The sequence below is a fragment of the Rhea americana genome, unplaced genomic scaffold (assembly GCF_003343005.1).
Source record: "Rhea americana isolate MKP2758 unplaced genomic scaffold, rheAme1 scaffold_96, whole genome shotgun sequence".
NCBI classification, from domain to species: domain Eukaryota; kingdom Metazoa; phylum Chordata; class Aves; order Rheiformes; family Rheidae; genus Rhea; species Rhea americana.
The window spans coordinates 2,819,374-2,842,942 of record NW_028187155.1 but is presented as its reverse complement, the minus strand read 5'-3'; the positions used below and the strand labels follow the sequence as shown (position 1 = coordinate 2,842,942).

The 23,569-nt window shown below is 39.0% G+C and overlaps 1 protein-coding gene across 2 annotated transcripts in view; it reads right to left on the bottom strand.

The window, feature by feature from the left end:
* Positions 1–3,447: 3,447 nt before the first annotated feature.
* OSTN (osteocrin) overlaps positions 3,448–23,569 on the bottom strand; it is a 49,842-nt gene continuing 29,720 nt past the window's right edge. The window contains exons 2-5 of one of the 2 annotated variants that reach the window (XM_085325126.1): positions 11,031–11,129; positions 7,989–8,206; positions 4,291–4,377; positions 3,448–3,975 (exon numbers count right to left, since the gene is read on the bottom strand). In XM_085325126.1, coding sequence (XP_085181252.1) covers positions 4,293–4,377; positions 7,989–8,206; positions 11,031–11,129 — 402 coding nt within the window. In that variant the 3' untranslated portion in view covers positions 3,448–3,975; positions 4,291–4,292. Of the gene's footprint in view, positions 3,976–4,280; positions 4,378–7,988; positions 8,207–11,030; positions 11,130–23,569 lie in introns of both variants that reach the window. The other variant, XM_085325125.1, reaches the window with a different exon arrangement.

Below are 23,569 nucleotides of genomic sequence, written 5' to 3'. Positions count from 1 at the left end.
AGGTGTAAATTCAGAATAAATCTTCTGAGGCCACACATGTTAACTTCAAGATTTCCAGTAGTGTAAATGAGAGCAGAATCCAGTGAGCACTATTAATGTGTAGACTGATTTTGACTAGAATTGAAGTGTCTTTCCAGTCTTATTTAGTCATATTCTTTAATTGTAGGGTGCTTATTATGTATTCCTCAAAGCTTTACCTCTCCCAAAACAGTAATTACTGTCCTACATCCATTGCCTGGGGCTCTGGCAAGATGCACATGCTTACCACAACAGTACCTTTTATGTACTTTGCTAACAAGAGTTCTATTCATTTTATTACAAGTTGAAGCTAGCATAAATGGAATACAAATAGCGTGACTGTATCAGTAAGGTCTGATCATACATAAAATATAGTTTGTTGATAAYATCAATTCTTTGTTATTTTCTTGGAAGCGATTCAGAAAGATTTTCCCATTGTCTGTTGCATTGTGCAAGRGAACAAAGACATTTCCTCACAATAGCACCAAATTTAGAAAAAGGTACAGCTCGTTGCCAAGAGAAGAGTGTCTCTTTCTCAAAGTATTTGGTGCTCCAGCGGAATGGGAGATGTGCTACAAGAGCTGTCCTGAGTGCCCAAAGCTGTTGCTCAGTTCAGACGCCTTCAGCTTGCAGGAAATTCCACTGCAATGAACGGCCAGAGCAGCAGGCTCCATTTGTTACCTGCTAGCTGCAGCCATGCCTTCCTTGTCTGGGGTGACAAGCTCATCAGAGAGTCAGGAAATACAGCATTTTTGACTATTTAACTGCTTGGGCTGATCTTAGATGCAGGAAGTCCATGGAGCACAATGTACCGTGCTGCTTTGCTATTTAGCCCATACRATGTGCTACATCCTTACCTGTGCAGTAAGTGCTCCTAGTACCCAGACTACCCCATTATCTCCTCAAAGCGCTCTRTGATGCTGTGTTGATTGCCTCTGCTGGACAGAGGAAGTTACGTGCAATTCATTTACCAATTCTGAGCAAAGATGGTGATGCTCTCCCTAGACTCACCTTCAGCATGTCGCTATGGGGGATCTGCTCATCCTTCTTAACTCAAAGAGTTGTAGCTCTTGTCTTCCTCAGGTGCCACTTTCACATCATAGGGCAAAGTTAGGATGCWATGGATGTTGTAGTATATTTTCTCCTCATGTTTTTTAACCTCTATGTTACACAGAAGATGCTACTCACACCTTACCCATGCTTGAGCAGTCACTCTTGCTGAAGTTAATGACCCACAGGCAACAATTAAAGAAAGACATTTCCCTTTGGCTTTCTTGTAGATCACATTGATATACTAGCAGAAAATCCTCACAGGCATCTGAACGGATTTGCAAACAGAGAGAGTGCACAAGGCAAAGAGTATGTAACAGATGCTGTATTATTCTCCCACTTCACATTTGTTAACCTCTGTTTAATGCACAATGATTGAGGCTATTCAGTATTGWCTATGAGGACAAATTATAGTGCTCAGATAGTTTCAGATATCATGTTTTTTATGGATTTTACAAGTGCTTTCTGAACCACAGGAGGCCTCAGTGTGTTCTGACATGGATAAGGGAAGAGGAATAGAACAGCTGCTGGTTTCTCCCAGGTAATGCATGAAACACTGTGGGAGCCAAGGACTGAAGCTTCAAGCTCCCAGTTCCAGGAAACAACTAACAACCAGACGGACACCTCTGTCCTTCTGTGCCTTCACGTTTTAACCCAGATGGAGGGCATTTCTGCATTCAGCTGTGGGCTTTAAAACCTCTTTCTATTTAGAAGTTCAGATTAATACCAGCCAACCATTGCAAAACAGTAATTCCAGTAGTGCCTTTGCAAAGCAGCTGTGTCAGCACTGGATTCCTCCAATCRGAGTCATCCAAAATGTGTCACGCAATGACTCTTATCCATGCTGCTCTTGTCAGGCAGCTGTACAAGTGGTCAGGAGTACATCACCTCTATAATCTGCCCAAGCCCTACACATATGGCTGCCTCGCAAGCAGATTATCTGCAGCCTGTCTGGGTGAATTCAGTGCAATAAGATAACTCTTTACTAAGCTGCAGGGCAGGCTCAGAATAGGCGATTGCAGCACACTCCAGAGGATAGGGTCTTGGTTTGTCTGGGATTGCATTTGCAGATTTGCTTCCAGCATGGGCAGAAATTCTTGTCTCAGGTCATCATTCAGCCAGTTTACATAAAATCAATCAATCCAGCTCTCAGGGCCTTAATTTGCATCTAAAATATGGAGAGTGAGCACTTGCACTGGGGGAAATGTGAGAAGTAAAAAGCCAAGATGACTCCTCTATTTGGACTTATGGCCCTTCTCTCTTTCTCTAACTTTTGAGATCTTGGTCTGGAAAGCATCTGCAGTGCTTTCCTCACTCACCTCACATAGAAGCACTGATAACACACCCACCAATGGAGGAATGACCACCTAACTCAGCTTGCTCTAGCTCTTCTTGAGTGATTCAGTGGTTTGTGGAGCTCCTCTCAGTAGTAATAGCCTAGATTAGAGAGGTTAGTTGTGCACCCAGACCCAGTGAGGGCTGTAGGCAACAAGGAAAGGGACTAAGACTMGTAGGGCCCCTGCTGTGGCCAAAGTACAGCCCGCTCTCCTACAAGTATTACATGCTACCTGCCTTTCTGAGAGGGAGCCTTATCTTCCACCATGGCCTGAAAGTCTCACTCCTCAGAATAGCTTTATTTTTGAAATCTCATTGACATCCAAACTTCTTTACTTCAGCTTCCTCTTGGAGAAGCTGACTGTATTTCTTCCCCATTTTGCTAGCTGATGGACAGTTTCTCTGTGCTTCACATGAGATTAGAAAGTTAGCACTTCATTTCTGTTCCCACTCTTACCACAACTCACTGTCTAAAACGGGGTAAGTGCAAGTCAGAACAAGATGTGTTTTTTCTCTTCATCCTACATAATCTCTTTCTACATGGATCTTCTTTATAAGAGCGATTTACCAAGAATATCAGTCCCAGGAATGTAGCTGACATGGACCCAAGCCCAATGAGGAATGTGAGAGGTTTAGAAAAGATCAGCTAGGAACCTGAGCATTGAGATGTCAGCAAATGTCTCTCTCCAACTATTTTTTACAAGTTGGCAAGAAGTGAGAAAGTATGTAACAGGAATCAAGTTAACCTGTTTTACATTGAACTGGGTAGGCACATGTTCACATGTTATCAGGGTAAGAAATGCTTATGCCCCATACACACATCAAGAGACTAAAATAAGGCAGATGATGCAGATGTCCTAGGAAGTAGATGATTTCATATTTGGATGGTTTCCTATGTTATACAAAAGGAGGAGTAAAATGTATTCATAAGCTCAGCACAGGAAACTGTAAGTCTCAACACATTTCAGGATCTGCCACACAACAAAAACATTTCTCAGTTTGGTGCAGAGATAAGAAAAAGACTACAGAAAGCGTCAGGCCAAATCCTAACATATTGTCATAGCTTTTATTTAGATAAATGCCTAGTGATGTCAACAGACATTTTCTCCTGAATAGCAGTTCAAATAAAATCTGAGTTTGTCCCATAACTGTTAAATTCTCCCTTCTTCTACCAAGCAAACATCCTCCTAAAAGAAATTTGCAGTGTAAGTTGTCTGCTTTTCATGGACTGCTGTTGGCATCTCTGAAGGTTTTATTTTATAGTCAAAAATTCTAACAGTCCTTGCTAGGATTATGAACTTTTGCAAGTTTACGAAATAAATGCCATGCAATTAAACTATATATATTTTTTTCAGTTCCCTCCTATCTGTGGCACCGTGCATATCTGTGAGAGCATTCTGACCTGATGAATTGAATTTGTTACTGTTTGTAAAATGCAATGTGAAATAGATTTTGTAGGAGGTCAGTTCCTTGAATGTTGAATCATTAGTCAATGACAAGACATGCTCTGATGCATCTTCTGTATTTCTGTAATGTTTCCAACACAGCATCAATCATTTAGAACAGAAGCACCTGCAGACAAAAAAGCAGTAAATGTTACATTTTCCCAAGTTAGAAATGCAAGGCCTGGGCAAAGACGCTATAAGATCATCTACAGGAGATGGAAAAGACCAAGAATTCTAGGTTACCTTTTRGGGGATACCAAGTCCTAGTTTAGAGTATTAAATCTAACGTCATAGTCACAATCAACATTACATGAAGTCATCCTTCCCCAGGCCTCCCTAACCAAACCTACTGGCATGACTTGGATACCTCCATGCAACCAGGAACCGGTATGATTCTCCAAGTCTGCCCACACTTGGAGTACTTTGGCTTACTTGCACGAACCGCTAACCCTTCGTGTTGCTGAGACGGTTCACTCCAATCCGGTCGAGAGGAATTCCAAATCGTCTCTTAGGAAGTTCAACCACTTTCCTGCATGGGAAAAACAAAGAAAGAAAGAGGTGAAGAACTGAGGAAAGACATCATAAGAATAATCAAAATGTTGTCACATCTTTGGTTCCTCCATTCATCTCACTCACAACTTTGCTGTTCAGACAGAACACTTGTACAGCAGTGGTTAAAGATGAGAGCGTTTAAAAACAGGATGCTAAACTTCTCTTAAAAACAAAGGCAGCCAAGAGGTGCCACCTGTTACAGACAGGCTAATATTGATCCACTACCCTGTTTATATTTAGCAACAAGCAAATAATTTCRTAGGTTATCTGTTATTCATAAAAGAAAGGAGAAGCACTGCATGTATAAAGGAATATTGTTTCATGTATAGTATTATACACTTCAGGTGACCCCTTAGCCTGGATCTCCAAAATCTCCTATTCAGTCAAGATAAGCAAGGWGGTAGGGAAGTATTTCACATTAACAGAAGGGACAAGTTAGAGGAATCCTAGCAGGATTTTCCTAAGGGGTATCTTGCAACGTACTGTTCACAAAACTGAATAGTAAAAAGCCTCTTGATGAGATTGAAAGTATCAGCTTTTTTTTTTTTTCCTTATGTTATATTGCCCAATAACTTGATGAATATGAGCTTGAGGAAAGACGTGAAAGAAGTTATAGGCAGAAATATTTTATTAGTTAAAAAAAAATGTTCTCAGTGATAATTCTGGCTTTCAATAACAGAATGGAATTTGGCATTTTTGGGCATTTTGTTTCACCAGTAGAAGTTTTATTTTAATTTATTGTGTAAATAGCRAGGTCTTCTGAAGCTGAGAATAACCTTAGTTTTCACCCTTGGATATTCTTGTTGATGAAATACAGGCCAAAAAGGAGCCCTGGAAAATGAACTCTTCTCTCTATTAGTCTTTGTCAAGAAAAATAAATAAAAAAAAWTTTTGTTCTTTAAGTTGGCAAATGCAAACTATCAGGAGACCATGCTAGGGTGCACCTGAGTCTACCTTGATGTGCCAGTACTGCCATGCTGTTTATATCCCTCTGGAATGATCTGTTTAGTCTGTCATTTCCTCCAAGCAGCATYCTTTCCTCAGACCACTCAGGCATAGGCTGAGACCTGGAGGCATCAGTCCAGTAGCAATAGCCCATTTGACACTGCCTCTTTTCTAGATACTTTTCAGAGGAGGTCAAGAAATAGGAGCAGACAGTGTACCGCATGTAGGGAGCACCAACTCTGCATACTGGAGCAGCTAGAGAACATAGCAAATGATCAGGATGCCACTTCTATAGCCTTCAGTCTCCTTTCCTCAAAAACCTACATTRTCTTGCTCTGCCAGAAAGAAGAAGCACTTTCACACTAATTCCAGCAAAGCAAAGCGGCTCAAGGCTGATCCTCCATTTGTTGACTCAATGGAAGAACATCACTCTCCTCCCACTTGCCAACCCACAAGGTGCAGACCTGAAGTAGGGAGAACGAAGGGGAGCATGTGGGAAGCCTGGGGTGCTGCAGTCTTAACGAGCCTGATATGRTAAAAGGGGAAATTAATTTCCCACATTACTTTATGTAGAGGCTTTTCTGCATAAGTAGTTGGAATATCATCATCGTCTGGAGTCAAATAGAGAAAGAAACCCAAAACTGTATCAGTGTGAAAGGCTGAGCAGCCTGGTAAGGAGGTTCTGCAGCTGAGCTTCCCCTCTTGTGGCCATCTAGAGCCATGGCARGCCAATTACTGCTTCCTTCACCAATTGTTTGCTCAGTTTTCATGTTTCAAATGAGAATATGCTTTCAAAATTTTCTAAATAAGCGTTGACAAGCAAGATTAGGATCTATGCCCTCCTGTAGCTGGTGGGTGCTACAGCAGTGGTGTTCAGACGGCCTGCATTTCGTTTGCTCTTTTCCAAAACCTTCTGTTGTGCTGCATGTACTACATGTATGGTATTAATATCAGGGGCGGGGGGATCTTTCTCACAGCTTTTACGCTTCAGAAGTTATTGTCTAAAGTCTCTAAAGGTAACACTCTCAGCTGGTACAGTGGCAGGCTGTTATCCAACGCATGCACCTCAACAACAGGGGTGCACAATCCTCTTTTTTACTCCTACAAGTGCAGCAGCCTCTGTGTGCCTGTTGCCACCTAAAGGAAGGGCCTTTCTACTGTACTATGGTACCCATCCGATCTGCAATCACTGAAAAAACTGAAAGCAGTATCTGACTATCAATAGGGTGATCAAGGCAGCTCAGACAGTTCTAACATGTAGATCAATCCCAAACGCAGAAACTAGTAAGCTCTCTGAAAGTATWAATCTCAAAGCAAAACTGTGCTGMTGATGATGGGAAGGGAGGAATTTTGTGCAGCRTCACTCACYTGCATGATCTCTTTATTTGATTTCAGAGATAAGCTGCTAGAAAATTTGGATAGTCTTCTACAGAATTTCCATTTTCCTTTTTTCATTTTTTTTTCTTCTATTGCATGTAGAATGGAACAAGTTTTCCATCCAGAAAGCACACGACAAACTGGGATTACTATATATTTTTGCAAAAAGGCACTGCCACTTCCAAAGTGACCTACTATTTGTTCCCAGTAAAGGGGAAAACATGCTAAAAACACAAAGAATGAGTGATTTTGATCTCATGCAGAGCTATACAGACAAAAAAGTCCTATCTGAGGTTTTAAATTTTCCACTTTATCACTTTTGGCTGCAGTCAAAAACTCCTAGTAGCAAATCGGGTGGTAAGTGGAAAAACAACAAGGAAATACTGCAAAATTCTCCTTGAAAAAAAAAMCAAACAAACTTGTAATTCACTGACTCCAGTGAATATTTTCCATTTCCAGATTAAATTTTAAACATGTCATTAAATACTTTGTGGCATTGGTGATTCCATCCAAAAGAAGACAGTTACAAGAAGAATGGAGGGAACAGGACAGTTTAGCACTTTCAAATATGGTGAACAGCCCCTTYAGGTTTGCCCCAAACTCACTGGCTTCCCTTCAGACATACCAATCRTCATTCTTTAGCCCTCATAGTTATAAACATGCATATCTTCCAGCATGTACCGTGAAACTATCAGGCCCAAATATTAACATATCCATCATGGAACAGAACAGCTGTATTGATTAAATCTGGTTTATCAGGAACAGATCTAGATCCTGACACTTTTTTCTTGGAGACTCATTTTATAACCTGTCTGCTGATGTTTGTGATGTCTCCTTCATCCTTCTATACAAGATGTGCACTCCAATACATCTTTTCACCCCAGTTTTGGGAACAYCTAGCCCTGCCCCTTCACTTTTTAATCTCAGATACATTTTGCAGTAAATAAACTCATGATCAAAAAGGCAGGTTTATACTGCAGGATATGGCAGGATGGTTCACGTGCTTGGGAAGAAGTGCTCTAGAAAAATACATGTCCTTGAATATTCCAGTTAGTTGGATGGCAGCATTTATTACTTATCTCAGCTGAAGATTTTACATTGTGCAGAGTGATTACTGAAGAGATTCTGGTACCCTCATAAGAGGCACCTCCCAACCGGCCAGTGAATTTGCTAGTGGCTAAAAGTGAACCATTCRTATCCAGAACAACCTACGAACAGATGCCTTCTCCTAGCTTCATCACTGTTAGGAGCCACCGAAGAATTTACCTCTGTTTGCTTTTTGTATCCATAGAACTTGAAGAAATCCTGTCAATTGGGGAGCCAAACCCTGGGAAACTTCTCTTCCTTTTGGTCTCGGTCACCTCATTCTCCAGAGACATCAGCTCATCAAGAAGGAACAGCTTGGCTGATAGGTTAGTAGCTGACTTCTCTTCACTAGTGGTGGGACGTGCTCCCATGCCCAGCACATTAGAAGGCTCCAAAGACTGCAAAAGAAAGCGGGGATGTTTGGTTGCTGTCAGAGTTCCAGAAAAATCATTTCAATCAGTGTCAAAGCAACAGCTCTATAAATAAAAAAATCACTATGACACAAAACCTGGGCCAATGTTTCAAAACAAAATTTCTTCTCTGAAACTTAGTCATTTTCCAATCACAGGAGGCTGCCATGAAAGACAGATTTTTTTGATAGATTTGAACTCTCCTTCACTATTATTGCAAATATTATCAAAATAATTATTGAAATTCTTGATTTCACAAAGCCTGTATCTTGTGAGCCAGCCCACTATCCCTATCTTTACAGTGTGGTCAGCATCACTTCCAGCATGAGCTGAGAAATTTCATCATTTTTAAAAATGCAATAGTTATTACAAGATTCTGATATYCATTCTGGTATTTTTCAGGAAACTAATTTTCATTTTTGAAGTGAATGCTAATAAATAGTAATGAAAATGTAGGCCGTATTTTCCATCTGAAATCAACAAATAATTATTTGTTATGAAAAAAAAAATCCCAAGATCACCTTGCTCAGCACTGACATTCAAAGAATTGAGTGGCAGTGTTACACAGTAACAGTATGTGTAGGGGAGGAAAGTAAAGAACAATATACTGACTTGACATAGAATTTTGAACCTTAATTATGACATTTGGTTTAATACCTTAAGAAAATTAAAAAAGAGCTCTACTTAGCCCCTTATAATAGCTGAGAATATGGGGGTTTATCAATACAGAAATGAGACATATCAAATGAAAGTGAAATATTTGCTTTACAAAAAAACAGAGAAATATAGGACAGCAACTACTACATGAACATAGGTGTTAAATTCATTCTCCTTTCTTTGAACTAAGTGTTTGGTTTCTTGCTCAATTCGATCTCCACAGAATTAGATAAAAAAAAAATCCAAGCAAAGCTTTTATTAGATGTCTTAAACCTGACTTCTATCTTCAGAAGCATGCCACTATCTGTCTTRCTCATACACAGTGTGTTTAGCACTAATGCAAAGGAAGCCATTCCATGGATAATGCAATAATGCTTGTATCTACTGTGGTCCACACCATAGCTGTGGTGGTGACACCTCACTACTGGTGGGTGGCATAACCAGTGATGGTGTGTGTAAAACACACTTATAAACACAAGGAGGATCAACTGACAACAATAATCACAATAACRACCTGGCACCGTTTTTGTGAGGGATCTCATATTGTCCTCTGACTTTTCCTGTGAGATTCAAGTGCCATTTAGTTGTCCTTTCTGTTCTTTTTCATGGCTATAAAACTCTTAACAAAGGTTTGCAGCAAAACTGTGCCTTTAAAGAATGAACTTTCCCCTCTGGTTAGTGGAGATAAATGTCTACAATAATGCTTGAACTGGAAAGTAAAAATATCCTCTGTTCTTGACTACTGTGTGCAGCTCTATTTAGTTCATCTTAAAAATAATAATAATAGAATTGTAGAAAGTAAAGAGACAGCTAAAAAGATAATCAGATGTAGGTAATGGCTTACCTATGATGAACCACTAAACAAAGCACAACTTCAAAGAGCTAAGAAATGAATGAAGGAGGAATACAGGGAAGGGTTTATAAATTTATGTAAAGCCAAGAGATAAATAGAGACTATTTTTTTTTTTATTAGGAAAAACTGTTTGCCAGTTCCTCACCCAGTGAAGTCACTAGGTGGTCAATTTAAAATAAATACAAGCAATTATTTTTTAAAACATAGTATATAGATGAAGTGGAATGCATTACCAAATGAGGTCATGAATATCAAAAGTTTAAATATTTTCAAAGACAAATATGGGCCCTTTCAGCAGCTAAAAAATGCACTTGTCTAGTCTGGATCAAGAAGTCCCTGAAAATGTCCCGTTCTTATGTTGTCTTCACAAACATCYGCCTGCCATTGGTCATTGATAGTAACAGGGTACCAGGTTTTTGTGGTATCAAAATAGCTGCTGCTGTGGCATTGATGTGGAGAGTGGACATTATTCTGCATAATCAGGGCATACTCACTTGAAAACAGATAGCAAGCTGGAAGAGTCCATCAGTACTCTGCAGTATGCATCTAACTTCTAAGTTGGTCTTAAAAATCTGTGTAAAGATCCTACAGCCAAATAGTGCTGCTTTGATTAAACTTTTAGATCCTTGACATGAAACAATCACTAAGTATCTTTGCTGCCATCTCTGTTTTATGTCAAGATGACTAAAAAAAAAAACAAAAAAAAAAACTAGACATTTTCAGGTGCAATCACTGCATATCTTASTAGATGAAGTACAAGACATGAGGTCTGCCATTTCATCTACAGGTTTCCTTGGAAAGCTTAGGCAAGTTACTGCTCCCTTCCTCTCTTGGTCTCTTCTCTCTCTCCTTTAACTAAGTTTTAAGCATGGTATCTCCTCTCAGTGATTTTGTTATGGCTCCGGAAAACTGCAAACTACTCATACTATTATTTGTCTTTTAAGGAGAAGAACGGAATTCTTTTCAGTTTTAGCTGAGTTTGTTTTCCTCCCCCCCATCCTTGAAGTTCTTTATCCCAAGTCACTGGACAATGTTTTAACATACAGAAATTCCGGAGTGTTTCAGGACAGACTGTGTGAATCTAGGCAGCATTTCATTCTGTCAGCCCTCTCAGAGCCACACAATTTGCATCACTCCTTTCATTGCAGGACTCCTGTCCTGCTCCAGCTTTGCCCTYGAAGAGTTAAGTTTGCTTTTCGGCGCTGTTTGGAGATAGTGGTGTCTTCCACACTCGGTGGCTAGGAGCTCCCCTGGGAAGACAGGGGTCTTCCCTATGGTAACCATCCAGGAACATTCACCTACCTCGGGAACTGCCTCAGGTAGGCGCATTGAGCTAGACTGCCACTGCAGCAGGGTAATCACAAGGGCCAAATGCACCACAATCAGCTGAAGCTGCAGCATCTGCAAAGGAGAACGCTCTGTTAACGGCTCCATAGCCACATGGGGGGGGGGGAGGAGAGGATGGCAAATACCAGTAAGAGCCTTTGCACTCTGATGGTGGAGAGACGACAAGTATCTTTCTCCAAAGACCTCAGAGAAGTGTAAAGAAGCAAGCAAGACTCTGTTCTCCTGGCTGTTAACATATTTTATGATACAAAGTCACTACGTGAAAAAAACAGGTAGTGCTAGCTGAGTGACCCTCACCTTTGAGTACAGTATCAGCTCCCTCCCCTTTACCCCATTCTTTTGCCCTCTAATGGCCCCATAAATTTTTTAATTCCTTTCCACACAATGGCCCAGTCCTTGCAGAAAGAGAATGGATGCAAACTTGCGTTAAAACCAGATGAACTAGACAGTCATTTGTAAGCAGAGAGAGTTTGGTTGTCTCACACCCCCCCAGGCTGACCTTGACCTCCTCACATGCYGGATAGGTAGCCTAAAGCTGTTACAGAAATCACAAATCTCCCCAAGCAGCATTTTTAAAGTAAGGCTGAATTTCACAGGCCCCCAATTCTGATGATGTGAATTAACAGTAGCCACAGCTGGAGGAAAGTCATACGGCATATCTGGGAAAAGCTTACATGGAAATCCATTGCTTGGACATATTGTTCAAATCACATACCACAGGTGCAGAACCGCAGGTGCCTGCAGAGCCCTCAAGTCAAGCAAAGAGGTTTAAGTTTTGGCAAGATTAGGAAGCTGCTGGCTGCAGGGATTTCTTTGCTCTTGGATTTGGGCTGCTCTCTTTAAGCCCTTTTCTAGATCTTGCAGAGCTTATTGTGCTTCTGACTTCACCAAGTGGGAGTCTTTCAAGTGATGTTAMTAAGAACTAGGCTGTGGCCTCTAGTGCCAAAGAAATCTGTTAATTTACTGATTAGTCTGTTACCAAGTCCAGCCCTAGAGTATAATTCAAGTCCGATTCTGCCATTCTTTGCTGACTCTCTTCTTGGCAAAAGCAGAAATAGAAAGGATGTATAAATACATTTATATGATGTACGATAGTTGTTTTATCCTCTGCTTAGCAAATCTCCCATAAGATCAGGCAAAAAAACATATGGCAAAAAATATTTTGCTTTGCACTTTTTCCCACACTATAAAAGAGAGAAGCCACAAAAGTGCTTGGAATCCAGATTTTAAAAATGAATATACATTTGTACTTATTACTCTATTTCTTGCCTTGGCTTTTTCAATACATTCTGAATGCGCTTCTGTTATTTGATGACCTTTTATTTATCTGCTTTATATTGTTCATGAGGCATAAATAGTGAGGAAGAAAGCTGCTGCTTATTCTGTAGGCATCAAGTAGATTAAATCCCCTGGAATCAAAGAAGAAAGAAAAAGCAGCAAAACAGGTTATACCAGTGTCTCTCAGTCCAGTAGTGACAGCCCGTAAAGCTAGACAAGTGTCTGTCTTGGGGTTTTTAGGCTTATAAGCCTTCTACAATGTATATTTTTGTATGTGGCTGTGCATTGAAATTTGAAGTACTAGTCTACCACCTCCGCAGATAACCACATCCTGATTATTTGGATACGGAGACATAAAAATAAATGGCAAGGTTAAAAACACATGTTTATTATGGTCTAAGGGCTGTGCTGGTATTCATTCATCCCAAAGACCAAAGAGCTAAAAATAGCAAGCAGTACACTAATAAAAATAAACATTAAGGCACCTGCAACACAAAACACATTTGATTAACCAGTCAGAACTTGACACTAGTGAAATGAGAAGCAGAGGAAATTGTAAGAACTTAAAGCTTGGCTATAGTTCCCATGGAAATCAGTAACCAAGAAGCAATGTCACTGGTTTAAAGAGAAACAAAACTAAGTCCAGAAGATCCTGTCGTGCAGATTTTTCCACGCTGTAGTGACCAAGGTGGGAGAAAGATGTAGCCTTGTTCTAACGGAGCAGTTTATCTCTAAAATTGTATTWTCAAAACTAAAGGTAATAATAAGGTCTATGTAAACGTAAACTGAAATCACACTGACCTCTGCCAGCCTTGAACTTAGCTGGCCACCTTCACCAATATCATAGAATCRTATTTATTAATATCAGTTGCTGCTTCTACTGCTTTAGCTCAGCTCTTGCAAGTAYGCAAGCAGAACCCCCTTGCTGGAAGGAGCCTTTGCAAATGTACGTTCCCCTCCTAGCCACATATATACATCCAGTTGTTGCTTCACCCCRTCCACATTTTACCTTGTTCCCTTTCAAGAGAGACCTGAAACCAAGCTTGAATGTATTTGTTACTGAAAGAGAATGAGCAAAGCTCTGACAACTATATAGACCATTGCAAGATAAGCCTTCCCCACCTAGACTGAATTTCCCGCTTTCTTTCTCTTTCTGAAAAGCTTTTTACCACCAATTTCACAGAGAAAGGTCAAGGAATTGGGGTATTATTCTATGTCTCCAGTATCTCAGGATCTGGCCTGGTGTTATCTGACATAACATATGATTCACCTTTCCCTAAATGTAATTGCAAGTCTGAAATTCAGACAGATTTATGTGTTTTMATGATATTTTAGCTCAAAATGTGTTAAAACTCAGATTTCCCATATAATTAGGCATCTTTATTATAAGTTCAATTAAAATACAATTAAAAAGAAAACAGAGAACATTATCAAAGCAAGATAAACATTCAAAACTTTTCTTCAGAATCTGTGCAGAGCTGTTTTCTAACAAAAGATCACAAGAAAGCAAAATTCTTTACCAGACACAACTGTTCCATCTCCAACATCAAACCAAAGGACTTAAAAATATATTTTTCTTTAAAAAGAAAAAACAAAAAGCAAAATGACATCCTGAAGATAAGCGAGCTGAACAAACCCCAGACAATGTGTAATTCATCACCAAGCTCCAAACCTATTGCCTGTCAAAAACGTAACAGCTGTCATTGTTCTTACCCATTCGAACTACCATATTTCACGTTACTGTGGAAATTAGCCCACTAGTATAAATCACAAAGCTTTATTTTTCTTGCCAACCTGTTAGCAAGAGAGCTGAGGAAAGACATCATGCCTTGCACAGTAATCTTTCACTTCTGCTGCCACTATATATTGAGGACTGCTCTGCTGGTTCTAGAAACACCTGCATGGGATATGCCCAAGCTCACCTGCAAATGCCAACTTTGCTCTTGAAAYGTGCATGATGTAGCTGAGCCCAGAGCCCCTGGGTCTTTGAGACGTATGCTCCTGATTAGAGCTGACACAGAGCCAGGGCCTGACTGCCCCATGCGCACTGAGAAGCTCCTGGCAGCACCTAGTAGGACTCCAGTCCTACTACGTGAGCCCAGGGATGGCAATGGAGAACCTCCATTATCTGTTAGGCATGAGGGTCTCTCAATCCTTGCAAATTCCAACCAGCTGAGGGAAATCACAGATGTGTCTGCAAGCCAGTTACTGATGTTATTGTCATAAAACTATCCACTGCCATACAAGAGAAAATTAACTGCTGCTACCAGTCTTAATTAAATGTATAATCAAGTGTTACCATTAGCCTCACTGGGCATGCAACACCTGATGGGAGTCTACCTTATGGCCCATAAAGTTATGATGAGTATCTCAACAAAAGAACAACCTGGAGATCGCTATATGTAAAGCTTTGAGAATAAGTCTGCTCCTGCTGAAGCCAATGCTATATTTGTCCTACTTTTGGATTCTCTGAGCATATTCATAACCACAAAACCAAAATATGCCCATACCAGCAGTCTCAGTGATTTCAGAATCTCCTGAGGGACATTTTTACTCTCAAATGTAACTTTCTAGCTATGGAAATATCAAAGAAAAGGGAAAAAAATCAAAACAACCCCCAAATTCAGAAAAAAAGTAAAGTCCAGAAATAGATTAGACTGGTATTTTCATTCTCATCCAACAAATGAGATATGGAGCACTTCTTATATAGTGTCCTCTAAAAAGCCACTATGTAAGATACTGAAGCAAGATACTGAAGCATGGGACTGTGGCAAAATGTAGTGTAAGCAATCAGTGCCAGGCACTTTACATCATTAACAATGTGTTTTATGGAGTGGGTTTAGATTTTTGAGCTGTGTCATATGTTTTATTAGATATACAGTATAGACACTGTCAGTTCTGCACTGAAAATTTCCCTCAATTTTCAGTTTCCCAACTATGTAGATAAATAGATGTTGGTAGGCTACATCTGATGTAACTAGAAATTATGAAAAATTCATGAACATATGCAAGATGCTTAAGAAAGGCAAGTGATTTTGAGGAAATGTCTAGGTATTTGGGTGTCCCRATTGAAATACTTCGTCTAACAGTCTAATAACATTTGTCTAATACTTTGGTATTTCAAGGACAAGCATGTTCTGCTTCCTGCGAATGAGGTTCAAACACTTCTCAAGAAGGCATCTCAGATTAGCGATCACTTTTGCAATTTTGCACTTTTTCATTTCAAAGATTTCATTAAAAATATAATGTCGTATAATGTTACAGTAACAATAAGATTTCCAGTGCTTGATCCTAACTACTTGTGTTTTCATACCATCATGATGGTTATCCTAGCCTACCTTTTACTGCTGTTACTATTATAAATGCTGATCCAGCTACTGATAGTTAAGCTACTGGAAGAAGCAGATGTGGTCAGAGGATGCCCAAATTTACAACTGTTCCAACCATCCTTACTGAGATAAAACCCTTGGATTCAATGATAGCTTAGTCACTACAGGGCCTGACTAGAGTCTGCGTTAATCCTACTCACTGAATGTTCAATATTTGTGGGAGAAGAATATGAATCACACTGCTTATATGAAAAAAGGCTGAAAACGTGGCACCACAGTGTGGCACCGCAGTTCCCACGCAGAGTACACAAACGGTAAAAATGTTTGTGCTGCAAGATGACCACAGCCCTATTGGTGAGTATTTGCTTAATGGAAATGAGTTTGAATTAGGAAAAATTTAACTGAAATTCATAGAGTGCCACAAGTTGGAAAGCACTATGGGATAAACAGTCACGGTCCTCACTTCTCCATTTGAAGAAAGCATGCTAAACCAAATGGCTATGCAGAACAAACAAGGACAATTTTCCTTAGAACTAGCAGGAAAGACAAAAGTTGAACATCTTGCAAAACTCAGAAAAATCTGTTGCTGACTGCTATCCGTAATAGAATGATTTTAGCAGCAGATTTTAGCAATCTATTTTCAAGATTATAAAATTAGGGAGATCAGGAAGCAGGAGACACAAACAAAAAAGATAAAATACATCCAGAAGCCTAAGGATTATTACAGAAGTAGGATGTTACAAAGTATACAAAAACAGATTGTAATGAGAAGAGTTTATTTCCACCTTTCCTAAGTGAGATAATTGAGTGAGCTACAGTATTCTTGGTATGCACCCTAGAAAGCAAAAACACTGACAACAAACTCTCAACCCTAAATCATTTATGTATTTACTGACTAAACAAATCAGCTTTTCTTAACATTCCTGATCACTTCTGCATTTACTTTTCTTCCTTCACCTTTATCATGAGAACCAAAACCTGTTCATTGTTAGTGTTGTCTCTAGCTTTTAAAACAAAAATTAGACATCTTTAAATCAGCACGCAAAACCAAGAAATATATTATATTTTTTTTTACATTCAGGGAAAAAAGAAATCTTCACTCCTAATAACATTAGAGTGGTAAATGCAAGTTCTTGATATGTGCTATGAATATATTATCAAYGAAAAGACATAGGCCATTTAAAGGCCAATTAAAATATACTTCATTACAAAGATTTGTCTTCAAGATTTGTTCTCAAGAGACATGAATGACATTGGAATTTGTTAATAAGTGAATCATATATTAATGCTGATTTACTGGATAAATACTTTTAAATCTTGTAATCAAGGATATTAATAAAGAAGAATTGTCAACTGCTTAGTGAAGATACATTGATATTCATTGAAGTGAATCTATTTCTTTGGATTGACTAAAAAGAAAAGGGAAGTTACAGCCAGTTACAATCTTTGTAACAATCAATAAGGAGAGTTCTCACAACTGTTGTAAGGATCAAATTTTAAAATTTGATGGGTAAAATAGGTTACACCTATCATTCACTCAAAAAGTGAAAAACAAGCTGTAATCCACTGAAATCAATGTGGATGGTATTTACAAATACTGAAGAACACCTGTTACAACCTATTACATCTAGTTGTACTTTGCAGCTATCCTGTCATTTAAACCGTAGCTTTGTTTGATTTTGTCCCTTTGCCTATTTTTCATCATGACATTCAAAGCATTTTCCAAGAAAAGTTTGTTGAGCTGCRTTTTGAGTACAGGAGTGTAGAGACTTAGATAAATGTAGTTACTCTGCCCTAGATTTGCTAAGCAAATCAGTGGGCAGGGTCAGAAAACGTCCTCAYGGTTCCCCCATTTCAGCTCTCTGCGCTACCACGAGAGGACTGCYGTTTCATATTGGAAAACCAAGCAAAGAAACACTAAAGGCGGCATGTGCTTGTGCTTCAAAAACTAGAGGGATCTGAACTCTRCAGTAGCCTCTGGACATCTAACCCAAAGGTTATTCACATGTGTTTACTTGAATGACTCCAATCTGGGAGGCAAAAAATAGAGAGTGAAATAGTTTTGAACCCAGAATGCAGAAATAGCAATGATTATCACTGCATCAGAGACTGCCTTCATTTACAGTGGTACAGAGCYGAAGTAGCCTGATCACTGGATAACGATAATTACTCTGTTAGTGGAGGAATGCAATTGTAGGATTACTCTGTTACTGCAGGAATGTGTCAGAATCTGGCCCAGTATTTATCTAATATGGGATCTAATGAAACTCTTTTGTGCATCTACAAATTAATGAAAAAATAATTTTCATTAATAATTGAACTCCCCTGTTTAATTGTTTATCTTGTTTTACATATTACATGCAGCAAACATGTCTACATGTATAGTAAAGGCAAAGAAACTATTCTGCCACAGTTCTTCAGGTTATTTTGAGAAGTAGCATGCATTTAACAGTAACTTATACTGAGGAAAATTCATAACAATAAGAATAGGCAGCAGTTTACATCTTCAAAGCACTGCAAAAGCATGAAAGCAACAAGGCACTTCTGTAAAAATGCAGTGACACATCTTGTTTAAATGCTGGCTGATTAGTTAAAGAAAATAAGTTTTCTCTGAATGTTAATTCAGTAGTTTAGTACCAAAAGTAGTAGGTGATAGATATCTTACTATCTTAATCTCAAACTGGCAAAAGGAGCTGTAATTTTGCTTTCAGACATGGATATATGCATACTTTATGCATGCCTGTTGATTTTAAAAATTAGAAAAATTTTAAAAAGAAAACACAGAGGGGAAGAAAGCTTCTGCAAAGAAGACACACAAAACATCCCAAACCCATCTCTGTCCTCACTCATCTTACCTTGCCTTGGATACAAGCAACTCCAACCTTAACAGTCCTGCTACGTTCTTCCCCCTACTTATCCCTAATGTTCAGCTTTCTTTCAGAGTTTTTATAGTCTCTGCTGTAGGCTACAAACTCCAATCCCTGCCTTTGCTTTCTCTTACATCATTTCTAAAGATTTTCCACTGATCCTTGCCCTAAACCTTTCTCTGTCTTGCACTCTCACATACATACTTGTCTCACGCTTGTTACATTTATTGTTCTGATCAAGATGATTAGGATATAGTTAAAGGTCTAGAGTACTTTTCTTTCAGATAATCAGACAGCCATAGGAGTAGAAAGATTTTCAGCAGCATCACCATTCCTCTAAACTCTTTCTTCTGCAAGCTGCAGTAGAGAAAGCTGACTTTTTTTTTAACCTGTATTTCTTCAAGATAACAGAAATAACATTGGAGAGACCACCTTTACCTCAGAAAGAAATGAATTAGTGACTTTTTAGTAGACACAATATTGTAAAATAAGCAGTAGAAATGGAATGTGTTTCTTAAAGTAGTCACAAGCACTTAAGTCTTTCAGACACTTTAATTGTCATTTCAGTTACTGAAACTATTGTAAAGTGTGAGCTTTTGAAGTATCTTCTCTAGGTAATACCAGAGTACTCATTTCTTTGTCTATTTGTCTGTATACTAGAATGAGTCTGTCTTCTGCCCCTTTTTCCTCATTTCTCAAGTGATTTATACAGYAATTGTACTCATTTTTAGGTCTAAAATTCCAACCTGTGCAGATTTCTTGATATTGTTGTYATTTGTTCTGACATTTTGCAATTTTACAGACAATGCATTCTACTGCCTTTAACATTTCAACTGCATTTGATGGGTTAAGCTCTAGGTAGGGTGACTGTTAAAGAGGGTACACAAGAATTTCAGGCTTGAATGTCCTGCAAATGTCAGAACTCAGTCAATGCTCAAAGAAGTCAAAAGAAGCTGAATAGGGCTCTCAGCCTCAACTGGAACACGGAACTACTGAATTATCACAAAGTATAAACAAATATATTTAACCTTTACTACTGTCAAAGGTTTGTCCTCAAAAAGGCATGCACAGCCCCACCCCCCTTCTGACTTCTACCATCATCTCCTCCTTCTCCTACGAAGTATATAYATCATGAACATTTAAGTCCTCTCTGCTGAAATCAGTGTCTAGCTGCCTGAGTCTTTAGCACAAAACAGACCAGASCTTGGGCTTCAGTAGGCAAGTTCTTACTCAGCATTAGAACTGGAGTTAGCAATGGTTCACACGTGTAAGTGTTGAGTAATTTCGCTCTTCATCAGCCTTGCTTGTGGAGACTATATTTAGGTTTGTAAACTGTGGTCTTCAAAATCTTAGAACAGGTAAATATGATGACACATGCTGGTTTTGCTGAATCACCCGTTTAGTCTTTTTCCTCACCTATGAAAATGCGTAGCAGCACTGTTAGACCACTGTGATCGAAGTCTACCCTTTCTGTTATTAAGTTGTCTCAAGGCAACTCTACTTTCCAGTCTCTTCAAATCCTTCCCATTGACCACTGATTACTCACACAAGTTTATACATCTATCATTTATAAATCACGGAGTATAGTGCTAGACCTAGAAGGGATTATGGACAACGGATTAGTCCTTATTCTCAGACAGGAATTTTTGATTGAACTGTCATGGAGTAAAACCTAATATATTCTGATGGTTAAGATGAATCACAGTTTCAGTAAACAATGAATTTATTGTAAAAAGTACAAGTGTGTTTGTTTTTTTTTTTTTTTTTTKGATGGGGAAACGCGGAGAACATTGAAGTTAAAAAAAGCATATTTTTTTCTCGGGGTTTTCAATGTATTACCCCCAAATTCTCAAAAATATTCCAAGAATCTTTTTTTCTTTTGAAATTACAAGATTGTTTTTTGTTAAAAAACTGATCTCCACAAGCAAGGTGCTCAGCTGGCATTAATTCATACYGCTCTGTTTAACCAATTGAGATATTTAGATGAACAGTGCCTTCTAGTCTATTTTTGCTTCATGAGACAATGAACTCTTCTGAAAATATTGGGCCAATTCTGACCATTTGAAAGTGGTTTAGCATTCCACCAGATTTACCAAACACCCAGCATTTTATAGTGGTATCTTTGGTTGAGGGAGAACATCCAATATTTCTTTTGTTGTACTTACATTTGAATCTTGGCTAGAGAAATGGAAACATTTTAAAATAACCTCCACAGATTTTCAGTCAACATGTAAGATGGTATTCATAAAACAAGCTGATTCCCACCTTTTTTCACATAGATATACAGAGTCAGAGCACTGATGACTCGTTGCAAGACAGAACTATGGAAAGTAGAGACCCTGCATTAACAATGCGCATTCATGTTTTCCAATTAAAGATACATATTACCTYGGAAGAAAAAGCTATCTCAAGACAGCTATTTTTAAATCTGCAAGCTATCAAACTAGCTTTTGCTGTGTCACTTCCATTTAAGATGACTTCTTGCAGCTACATAGATTTTGAGAAGCAAAGCCCACAAAGGGAAGGTAACATACAAAACTGAAGTCAGTAACATTCTTTGGGAACGTTAGACTTTCTATTTAGCAGTTKCTATATATGCACATTTTAAAAAGCCCTTTGTGCTTGAATTAAGTGCTTGTAATAAGAACTGGGTCATGACATCTAAGAATCCATAAAAGAGCACCAGCAAAACAAAGCAAAAATCCCAAACAAGGACAGCTCATTGAAACGTAGGCTTTTTCTGTAACAGCCATACTATGATGTAGAAAGCTGTGTTTGGAAATAAAAAAACTCCATAGTTTATCTTTTGTGCTCAAGCTTTTGGCTCACAGCCCAAGACGATCAGGAAGAGTGACAGGGCCTTTCGTGTTACGCACACAGCAGTCCACGGGCTAATGGACAGGAGGCAACAAAACCGCACAAAGAGGTTTCGGAGTACTAAGTAAATAGTAATAATTCTGAGCCAAAATCAGGCCGATCCTCATTCACACTGGCAACTCAGAAATTAAAGTCTGTAGATCGAGTTTCCATCCCCTGTAGCCATGCTACTTTGAGTCAATACTAAATATAAAGATGACATGCAAAAAAGCAGCTTGGTTTTCTTGAATTAAGAACGAGGAAAAGAAAAGGAATGGTTCCCATGTTTTCACACTGCCTCTTTTGTCAAACAGAAGCATTTGTGCTAATGTCAGTTATCACTGAAATAAACTTTTTGACCCATGAATCCATGTGGTATGATACACTGCCACGGGGCGGTGAAGTGTACATCTTACATAATTCAGCTTCAGAGGAGACTACAAATGTGGCTATGTAGCACAGCACTATATGCACAGCTGCAGCTCAAATTCAGATAGATGTTCATGAAAATAAAAAATACAATAAAAATCCCTCAGCATTCTGCCCTGACCTTACAGCTCTTTTCAGAACTACTTTCTTTATGCAACTGTTCACCATTTTCTGTGCACAGTTAAAAATTAAAATGTAATTTGGTTCATTGACAGCAGAAGAAAGGGTACTGAAGAGTTAAAGAAAATAGCTAAGGAGTAAAATGATAAGGAAGGTCTGGGAAAAGGAGGAAGTTGAGTGATATTCTTCAAATACAAAGCAGTGGTGTGGGAGCTGAGCAGAGTCACAGTGGACCGCTCACAATGCCATAGGATGCTGCAGGAAATTTTGCCACTATTTTTTGTGCAATATGCAGGTAGAGGAAGTTGCAGCCATGTCAGAAGTGGGGCTGCACAACTGCTTCTCTCTGGAAAGATTTCCTCCAAATTATGCTAATATGGCAGGCAGCGTCTTCCCATTCCTAGTAAGTCCATCCTGGAAACAGCAGTTTGCACAGCAGCACCATGCTGTGCTGAAATCCTACAGGAGCAAGCTGTTCGTCCAGATCTGGGAGTTTAGAGCAACTGAGGCTGACTGGTTTGAATTGCTTCCGAGTCTTGCTTTAGTGTAAATGTATCTAACATAAAGTGTTTTCCTGTAAGGGACCTCACAAACAAATGCTGTTCTAAAAATGAATGTGCCTGGAATTCATGAGATTTAAAGATCTGATGACACTTTATCTTAACGTCTGGCCAATATCTTTTCATTATTTGGCCGTATTTCCTCTGTCAATTCAATTGGACAGAAACTTTCTCATCAGACTCATTGCACCTCTGCTAAATGGCCACAGCACTGGAACTGTAATAAACCTATACCAGTTGGTTCTCATCATCCTTGATTACAGTGCAAACATTAATCAGTCAATCAACGCCCTCTAGAGGTGGCCATATTTCAGTTAGAGCTGACTGGGTTCACTACAAATGAGTTAGCAATGGACTGAGCACTTCTGTATGCTTCCGGAGGAACATGTTTACCAATTCAAGTTGTTTCATGTACTGCTATAGAAACAACTTACTGAGAGTCCATTCTCAGATCCTCGATTATTCCTTCGTTCTGTTGCCTGAGAGGTCACCACACTTGCAGCATTTTGCATGCACGTGTTTTGCAGGCATGGTTCTGTCAGGCAGGTGTGAAACACAGACAAATATATAGATAGAAAATCTGATGCAGCTATAGCAAAGGCCAGTAAAAATAATCCCAAGATAAAACTGTGATTTCTTACCACTTATTTTTCTCAAAAAATGTGCATAAACTAGACCAGTGGCACAACAGTATGAACTAATTGTGTTTGCATAAGTAGGACGTCTTGGTGCCACTAAAGTAGCAAGCCTTTTATGTAAAAATATGACTACTCTTCTTTCTTTTCCTTGGCTGGAACAGCCAAAAGGTGGAACAGACAAAGGGTTTTAAAGAGAAGAATATAAAGAATGATGAATAGCAAGTAACCTCTCACATAATCAAATGATTAATTTGCTGTTTCTCGTGCATACCTTGCTAAAGTAGATTAGTATACATTTAAGGAGAAATTGCTCTGTGCAAAGGCTTAGCACAAAATCTTGGAGGCAAGAATAGCTCATGTCCAGGTTTTCCCAGACACGTCCTCTTTTTTCCAGCTGCAAATTCTGTCTGGGTGGAA